This window comes from Elephas maximus, chromosome 19 (assembly GCF_024166365.1).
Source record: "Elephas maximus indicus isolate mEleMax1 chromosome 19, mEleMax1 primary haplotype, whole genome shotgun sequence".
In the NCBI taxonomy this organism is placed as follows: domain Eukaryota; kingdom Metazoa; phylum Chordata; class Mammalia; order Proboscidea; family Elephantidae; genus Elephas; species Elephas maximus.
The window spans coordinates 35,356,551-35,366,323 of record NC_064837.1 but is presented as its reverse complement, the minus strand read 5'-3'; the positions used below and the strand labels follow the sequence as shown (position 1 = coordinate 35,366,323).

At 41.8% G+C, this 9,773-nt stretch overlaps 1 protein-coding gene across 4 annotated transcripts in view; it reads left to right on the top strand.

Moving 5' to 3' along the window:
• The first annotated feature begins 6,071 nt into the window (after positions 1–6,071).
• Positions 6,072–9,773, top strand: part of RAD51C (RAD51 paralog C) — a 33,482-nt gene continuing 29,780 nt past the window's right edge. For all 4 annotated transcript variants that reach the window (XM_049860486.1, XM_049860485.1, XM_049860488.1 and 1 more), the window contains exons 1-2: positions 6,072–6,249; positions 8,056–8,314. In XM_049860486.1, coding sequence (XP_049716443.1) covers positions 6,132–6,249; positions 8,056–8,314 — 377 coding nt within the window. In that variant the 5' untranslated portion in view covers positions 6,072–6,131. The remainder of the gene's footprint in view (positions 6,250–8,055; positions 8,315–9,773) is intronic.

Sequence of the window (9,773 nt, the reverse complement as noted above, 5' to 3'; positions counted from 1 at the left end):
GAGTGGGGGTTTTTGCCTTGCATCTTACCCTCGGATTCAAACCACCTTACAGATAGGATTATTCTCCTCATGAGGGCTCTAAATTCCTCTCATTTCTGGGTAAAAATTCCTATAGTATAGTAACCATACAGGAACATTTTGTATATCTGGCTATTACCAAAATCCTAAGAAATACATACCAAGTGTAAGCATGACCAGCAGTCACTTCGCTTTATCTACATATTCCCCACCCCTTTTGTGATGTCATTCAGAGTGTCCATCTTTTCCTATTTGGTCATGCTATTCAAATAAAACTCAAAGGTAAAGACGCTCTATAGATTTAAACGCAAACAACTTAAATTAGCTCCTGCCCTCAAGAACTTGGTGCTAATGACGTCACTCTCAGACGCAGTCCATTAAGCCGTTACCCACATAACCTGAATGTGCACGTCTTAAAAGACACAACTTGGCAAGGCTACGTTAGAAAATCCAGTCTACGTATTGCTAAAAATAGGTTCAGTCAGTGCAAAGCCTCAAGCATAAATACAAAATGCTCTTTCACACATGCAGCAAATAATCGCCCTTACGTGAAAGATCATTTGCACAAACACTAATTCTAATTTTGAACGAAGCTAACCAGAGGAAAAAGCACGGAGTGTGCCCCCCCCCCCCCACAGAAAGGATGCAATCGAGTTTCCTGCATTTGGGGGAAAAGCTGGGGTTAGCACAATCGGAGTGTAATGGATGAGCCTCAACTTTGGAGACCATCTTTGTGATTGAGATCAGGGTACCTCCTCCCCACTCCTGGCCCCTCTAGCAGTAAGTTGTGTTTCCGCGTGTCTTACACCCGTTGGTCCTCAACACTACGTGCATAAAAAAAAAATGCATAGATAGGATCATTTGTCTGCTTTTTCACAGGTGTCTATGAAATCGAGAGCAAAACCACTGGAGAATCCATTCTACAAGAAAGCACTTACTAAGACTTCAAAAAGATCAAATTCTGTCTCAGGGAAGGGTTAACAACTTACATATTCCACACCACATCATAAAAGTTACAACCTTCTCAACCTCCTCCTTCCTTTCTCACTGTAAACTGTAGTTTCTAAATTTATCAGTGTTCTTCAATTGTCCCTTCAGCATCATAAAAAAAAAAAAATTTTTTTTTTTTCCTGAACCCAAAAACCCAAACCCACGCCCGCTGCATCAGCTCTGACTCATGGCCACCCCATGTGTTACAGAGCAGAACTGCTCCACAGGGTTTCTTGTCTGAAATCTCCACTGAAGTAGATCACCAGGACTTTTTCCCATGGCACAGCTTGGTAAGCTGAACCACCGACCTTTATGTGAGCAGTCCAGTGCAAACTGTTTATGCAACCCAGGGACCTTAGAACCAACCACCAGGGACACTGGAATCACGGTATTTCCCAAATCTTTTCATCTTACAGAAGGGCTCTTTCGATATTCTCTGCCAATACAAATTAGTCAGAATTTTTCTATCTTTAAAATGGGAAGAAATGTGCTGTTTAAAAAATCTTATTAGAGATTAACAAGTAACAACTGAGAACACAGAGGTTTCTGAGACGGGGAGAGAAAGAAATATTGTGGCAGGGTGGGGAGATTCTGTGATATGAGCAGAAACTATTCCTCAAATTGGACTTCTGACAGTCTGTGATCAGTTTGATTTTTATATACTTTCTCCCCCAAAGTATCAAGTTTATATACATACATACACACACACACATACATATATAGGTACGTATGCATATATAAAACATCTACATTTTCTTTTGTGAAATAAAAGATATCTTGAAATCTGGTTGGGAGCCACTCAAATATGGGGAAAAAAGGCCGTGTCTGTAAATCAGACTACTATTACCACCAAACAACTCTTAAATTCAAAATTCCGTTTCAAAAAGATTATGACTAGCAATGCATTCTTAAATTGATAACACAAAACCCTCACAGGGCCTATAGCATTCAAAATGCCCAGTTCCAACATTCCACAAGAACTTAATTTTTACTGGCCTACTAATCAAAATATCCATTCAAGAGAATCTGCCTTAGCGCAAAAAGAGCTGTCTTTCACTCTCTCATGGCTTATGAAGGTTAGGAAAAACATTAGTGCTGTAACCCTTAAAGGAGCCCTGCAGACCTTAATATCCTTTGAGGAGAGCCACTACATTCCTTTACATTAGAAAAATATAAGGAAACATGTCTGTTAAATATTAACATAAGTTAGTAAACCTGTTCGAAAAGTAGAGACCCTTCTTAGTTCATTCTACAAAGATTGCGGAACTCTTGCTAAACCAAAGCAGACACAATGATAATTGCTTATAAGCAAAAATGTAAAACTATCAACTAAATCTACAAAAATTTCCTAAACTGAATCCAGTAGGACGTTAAAGAACATACACAATGACTAAATAGGTTTTATACCAGGAATATAGGACCTAAGTACATAAAAAAGTTTAGTATATAATAACCAGTTGCCGTCGAGTTGACTCCGATTCATGGTGACCTCATGTGTGCCAGAGTAGAACTGTGCTCCACAGGGTTTTCGATGGCTGATTTTTCATAAGTAGATTGCCAGACCTTTCTTCTGAGGTCCCTCTGGGAAGATCTGAACCATCAACTTTTCTGTAAGCAGCCTAGTGCTTAACCATTTGTCCCACCCACAAACTTGAGTATATGATAAAGCTAGCATTTAATATAGGTGGGAAAAAGGACTGCTTATTGCATAGGGTAACAAAAAACTGGCTCATCACTGGAAAGAAGGAAAAAATTCCTACATCCTACTCGGAAAGCGTGGCGGTGTGGTGGTTAAGTGCTATGGCTGCTAACCAAAAGGTTGGCAGTTCGAATCCACCAGGCACTCCTCGGAAACTCTATGGGGCAGTTCTACTCTGTCCTATAGGGTCGCTATGAGTTGCAATTGACTCGATGGCCCTGGGTTTTGTGTTTTTGGACCTCCTACTTTAAGGATCCCTGGTGGTGCAACGGTTAAGCGCTTGGCTGCTGACTGAAAGCTTGGCAGCTCGAACCTAACAGGTGGCTTTGAGGGTGAAAGACCTGACAATCTACCTCCATAAAGATTACAGCCAAGAAATCCCTATGGGTCAATTCTACTGTCACATAGGGTCGGCATTAATCAGAATTGACTGGATGGCACGTAATAACACCACCTCCTACCTTACACAAAAGATATGTATATTCAAGTGTAAATAATAAACCATGCAAGTTGTAGAGAGAAAAAATAAACTTGTGTCCATCAAAGAACATTAACAAGGAAGTGAAAAAACCCAGCATGAGAGAAAACATTTGGAAATCATATATCTGATAAGGTCCTAACATTCAAAACATGTATTTTTAAAACTCAACAGCAAAAAGACGACCCAATCAAAAAATGGGCATGAAAATATCTTGTTATTTGAATACTTAGAGTCCTACAGACATTAACAGCAATAGTTGCTTTATTATATCCACATAGCAACAAATGTCAGAACACAATACTGGATAATGATCCTGATAGATTATAGGCTCCATGAGCGCAGAGACTCTGTTTGCCCCATCATTTGATGCATACCTACCATTTCATAAATATTCGATCTTGCTTCAATGATCACAATCTTCAATGTGCTAATCTTAAATGGAGACCACTGTACTATTCACAGTATTATTGTGAGAATCAAATTAAATAAAAAGAAACTTTATTTTGGCACTTTTACAATTGTAGGAATTTTAAAAATGTCTCGGTATTAGCACTCTGCTGAGCTACGTGTTCAATCACAAGTTATTCAATTTAATACACAATTAGAATGTTTCTAAATGGAGAAAAACACTAAGATTTATTATGTACCTTTTCTGCGCCAAGTACTTTTCATTTATTAATTTAATCTTTCCAACAATCCCATGAAATGCAGTCTTCATCCAGGTGAGGAAACTGAGTACCTTGCTAAACGTCACATGGTAGCTTTCAGAGATGCGATTCAAATCCAAAGCCCACGCTAGTTAGCTTACCGGTAACAGTGTCACTCAAATTTTCTCATCAAGAAATCCCAAATTGCAAAGGAAAACAACATATCCCCTAGGGGTTTTGAGAGACTACTGAAGTAGCTTGAGCTGTCTCTGTAGTCTTACACGTATCTTAAAATCTATTTTTATATTGTACTTCTATTCTGCAATATATTAATGCAGGCTTCATATAAAACATTTTAAGTGATTTATCAGTTAAATTATTCAACTCTTCCCGCCCTAAAAAATATGAGAGTAAAAATGACACGGCAGAAAGGTGCATCTTCCACACTTATCCCACAGCTTTGTTTAGTTCCTGGTGCATGGCCTCATAAACCTGGATCCTAGCTTGAAAACATGACTACAGACCAAACTGCATTAAATAAATCTTTAGAATGACGATGAAAATGACAATCATTACAGCAACTCAAGGCCAGAATAAGTATTAGTAACTAACACCTAACTAGATAGCCACAGATAGTCTGACTAGTTACTTAACCCTCCATTGTCAAGGAAAGAAAATTGTAAATATCATCAGTTCCACTGAGTTTGACCAAACTGAAGAGCTATCCTTGAATGTGACCATCTCTTCACCCAAGGACCTGGTTGCTTTATAAGCATGAGCCTGAATTCTCTCTGTGGACAATATTTATATGATGTCCACTGAGTGCCCAAATGTGGACCATAATAGAAGCTGTGTACGGGGCAGACAAGTCGCATTTTGCCCAGTCCCACCAGATTTTCCAGGCCCTAGAAAACGAAACGAGGTCCAAACACTTCTCGCATCTCCCCGCCGCCCCCCCCCCCGCCCCCGCCCCACCAGGGGCTCACAATTTGAAGAGGCAGCTCAGGGTAGTAAAAAGAATAAAACCCACAGCCGTTTAGTTGATTTCGACTCACGGGTCTGAATTTTGGCTTCAAAAAAGCTGCGCTCTGAGCTCCCATGTCCATATCTTCCTTATGGCGTGGTTATGAGCATTTGAAAAGTGAGCGATTTGCTTAAGTGCTCAACCTGCTGTTTCTTTCCTTAGGTTTTATCTAAGGGTTCTGATTTGCAATATTTAGGGAGTTCATTTAAGCTGGAAGAAAAGTCAAAGCTCAGAATTTTCGGCAATAAGCAGGGAATGAGTTACACCCCCTCCCCCAAATCATACTCACCTACACAGTGAAAGAGATCATAAGTTACCATCGAAATCGCCTCCCAATTCCCCCTCAAAGTTCTCTATTTTAGATGCGGGTGCTGACCAAAACTTGAACGCGCCCCTTTCCAACTATGTATCTGAACAGGGATTCTTGCGTATCTTGATCCCTCCCTTTAGGAACCGTGGAGCCCAGGCCCAGCCCACTACGGAGACATTATTTGCTTACTTTTCCAGCTACTTCTTAAAATGTGCAGGCTGTGAAGAACTAACGGTCTCAAAAGCCTCCCAGCTCCAGACTCGACTCGCGACTCGCGGAAGGGCGTGGGTGGGTGAACCTGGCGCTGAGCGCTCCCTGCGGCTCTGGGGGGTTGGCCCACAATCCGTGGGTGCGTGGGTGGATCTGGTGCTGAGCGCTCCCTGCGGCTGTGGGGGGTTGGCCCACAATGCCTCGCGAGGGCGGGAAAGGCCAAGGGGGTACGCAAGGGGGTCAGCAGTTGGAAAGAGCCTGGAGACTGGAACCCTGTAGTGGGGACCCTGATTCCGCCTTATCTGACAGTTTCCTAGACTTTTCACACCAGAAAAACCGGTAACTGGCCAGTGTGCACGCGTTACCCACACGGGGGGGCGGTCTTTTTCACTAAAGACCCAGAAACTTCCATCAGACCAGGGTGGAAGTGAGGATATGTGATGTGTAGGGCCCATTGGGCCACGGTCTCCATTTTAGTTTCCATCCACCGTTTTATTCTCAAGTTATACATTTGATGGGAGAATTCTAAATAGGATTTGAAGGAACCACGACAGAAATGGTGCCGACCTGTGAAAACTTAGGGGGTAACGGCAGTGCAGCCACGGGCAAGGCCGCACGCTGCCAGGCCGCCGACCCCGCCCCTTCCGCCTTGCGTCTGACGTCAGACGGTGCGGGCCAAGCGCGTACGCGCAGGCTTATTCCGCCCGGGGTTTGGCGATTCAGGGCCGCGCGCGTAGCTGTGTCGATTTGAAATGCAGCGGGATTTAGGGAGCTTCCCATTGTCCCCAGCGGTGCGGCTGAAGCTGGTCTCTGCAGGTTTCCAGACTGCTGAAGAACTCCTGGAGGTGAAACCCTCCGAGCTGAGTAAAGGTAACGACTCTCGACGGCAAGCTGAGGCACAGCGGCCGCGGTCGGCGCCGCCTCCATCTCCCGCCTTCGGGCTTTAGCCCAGCGGCTACCAGATTCTGCTGCTCCCCGGCAGCGTTTGCAACATGAAAGGGCTCCTTGACTCTGCTTAAAAGTGTTGTCTGAGTGGTTAGGACGACTGTGGTCGTGAAAACATCTGCTGACCGCTTTGTGCCAGAGCCTGCTGAGGATTATGTCATACAAGAATCCTCTGTAATGGATTATTATGCCCACTATTAAAAAAAAAAAGCCGTTGCCCTCGAGTCGATTCCGACTCATAGCGACCCTATAGAATAGAGTACAGCGGCCCCATACGGTTTCCAAGGAGCGGCTGGTGGATTGAACTAACGACCTTTTGGTTAGCAGCCGTATCTCGGCATAGCTCTTAACCACTGCGCTTGATGCTTGGGGTGGTTAGGTAACCTGTTTATGACAGCTGGGCTAGGAAGTACTGGAACCAGATTGGTACCCAGACAGGCTAATTTTCGCTGTTCCAAGTCCAGGGGGTGGGGATTCAGTTAGAGAAATGCAGGATTCCTGACAGGACTAGAATAAGAAAGGGATGCTGATTTAATCTGGAGAAAGCAGTAGAAAGAAGACACACCTTCTCTTATATAATCCCCCCCCCCCATTTAAAACCCCAAATAAGTTCCGCAACACTGTAGATTGTATGTCGGTGGGAACCACTGTGCATTGTGAGTACACAAATTTTGAGGCACAGAGAAGTTAGATAACTTGCCCAAAGTGACACAGTAAGTGGTGCAGTCAGAATTTATAAACTCACACACTCTAACTCCAAAGTTCAGGCTCTTAAATTGGAGAGGATCTTAATTTCTTAAATGTTTATCACTACCATTGTCTTTTGTTAGCACCAAATTCGTAGTCCATATCCTTTACCAAATCAAGCATTAATGCATCAAACTACTAAGTGATATCATCCTCACCATTATTTCTTTAATTAGCAGCTTGCTTTGTAATTGCCATTTTCTCTTCTCTGGCACATACTGTCAGATAGGAATGAAATTATGTAGTTGAGGAAGCAATGCGTATTGTTTAAGACAGTTGTACCTTGAGCAGTTAAATAGTTTGGAGTAATGCGTGAATTTCGCACCGGTGTTTCCATGAAATTTTTATATTGAATAATATATGTACATATACTTCAAAATTGTGCCTTGTTTTAGGCAGGTTATAGAGGTAATTTTCATTCTCTTCTGAAAAATAATTTGTATACTTTATGAGAGCAAGATAATTATGTCATCGTAGTACCAAAAGTGATAGTAAAAGTACTGCTCAAAAAACAAAACCAAACCAAGCACCTTACTGTTGAGTTGATTCTGATTCATAGTGACCCTATAGTACAGAGTAGAACTGCCCCATAGCGTTTCCAGGGAGTGGCTGGTAGATTTGAACTGTCACCCTTTTGGTTAGCAGCCGTAGCTCTTAACTACGGCACCACCAGGGCTCCGAAAGTACTGCTAGTACATTTTTATTTCTGTCTCTGTGATAAATTCTTGTAGATACTCAGAAATGCTTTAGTTGAATTGTTTCTGAAGTAATGGGTAAAGCTTTTATGTGAAGACTAAGAAAACAGACAAATACCTTTATTAACTTAAAATTAAATAGTTGGTAGAATTTCAAATTTTATGTCTATTCTTGGCATTATTCTTGTTACTTGAAAAACTATAATTAATGAAGACAACCCATATGAGTTGTTAGATGGTTTTAAATTTCTAAAATCAATTTTAAAAAAAAATTTTACTTTACTTTCAGAAATCAGGATATCTAAAGAAGAAGCTTTAGAAACACTGCAAATTATAAGAAGAGACTGTCTCACAAATATACCAAGATATGCTGGTACATCTGAATCAGGAAAGAAGTGTACAGCACTGGAACTTCTTGAGCAGGAGCATACCCAGGGCTTCATAATTACCTTCTGTTCAGCACTAGATAATATTCTTGGGGGTGGAATACCCTTAACCAAAACAACAGAAATTTGTGGTGCGCCAGGTGTTGGAAAAACACAACTATGGTAATATAAAATGTTCTTTTCTTAAGGAAGGGTAGGCTTAATAATGTTTTCTGTAAGTAATAGAGTTGTGCTGTGGGCCTGCAGTCAGGAGATATAAAAAAGGCATATATGTGCTTTTTATGTGTGTATATGCATAAAATGCAGCCCTGGTGGTACAGTGGTTAAGAGCTCAGCTACTAACCAAGAGGTCAGCAATTCGAATCCACCAACTGCTCCTTGGAAACCGTATGGGGCAGTTCTGCTTTGCCCTATAGGGTCACACTATGAGTCAGAATTGACTCTATGGCAACCGGATGCATAAAACAAAATTCATTTGCTTTTGCCGTTACTTCAGTCGCCATCTTAATAAATAGGTAGAATTATTTTGATATAAAAAAGTTTCCTTTGCAGCCTTATAGTGTGGCCATTAAGGTACAAAATCTTCTGCTTTATTATGTATCTCATTCCTGAAAATATATTTGAAAGTCCAATGTTTAAAAGTAGATTTATGTATAATAAGAGAGAGTTCCATTCCCAAAAGCCTAAAAATTGTTAAAAAGCCTGTAATTCTGGTCTTATAGGCCCAGCTTGCCCCTAATCCAACCAACAGTTGCTGCACATGTATCTGACAGTGTGAGTTGCTTTGGGAAGTAGGGAGGTCAAGTCAGATCAGGTATCTACTTTTCCTATGGACTGTAACTCTCACTTGACCTGTTTTCAGGATCGGAGTTGCTTATTCAAGTAGTCTTCGAACTTTAAACTTTCTTGTCCAGACACCTTAAGAGACTGAAAGCAACGGCTGGGGAAAGAATTCTTTTTTTGCTATAGAATGGGCTCCCCCTTTTTTTTTCCATTGCCTAGGGAATGAGGATTACAGGAAGGAGAGAGTAGAACAGCTGTACTTGTGAGAAACTAAACTGGATTCCTTACATAGTCCAGGCCTCATCTGCAGCCCCTAGCAGGGATTGCGGGGAGAAAATAGATGCTTCTCTTTGGCAGGATAGGACTCTAAAAGTATCCGCCTATAAAATATGCCCTCTACTCTTTACTCTCCTTGCACAATATAGGCATATATACTCACTCCTCACTTATCTACATGGTTAGGTTCCAAAGACCTGGTCGTTATGCAAAAATTGGCATTATGAGAAAATGGAAGTTTTTTTTTTGTTTTCAGACCGTTTGTCCAATTTTTTTAATTTAGAAAATACAATAACAGCTAAGATTTACTGATATACTCATCACTGTAATGAGTCCGGTAATAGATTATTCCTCTGCTGAGAAGGAGGCATGAAGGAGAAAAAGTTGGATAAAGCCAGGCTGTGTGACTGGGGGGCCCACAGCTTAACAGATTTTCCCTTGTGCAGCTGCCTTCAGGGCTTCACTGCTACCCTTGCAAGCCCTGCCTTCACGATCCTGGAGCCCGTCTTGCCCTCCAGGCCTGGAGAGTCACTCAGGCTTGGGGCTTCCTGTGAGGGTGCTG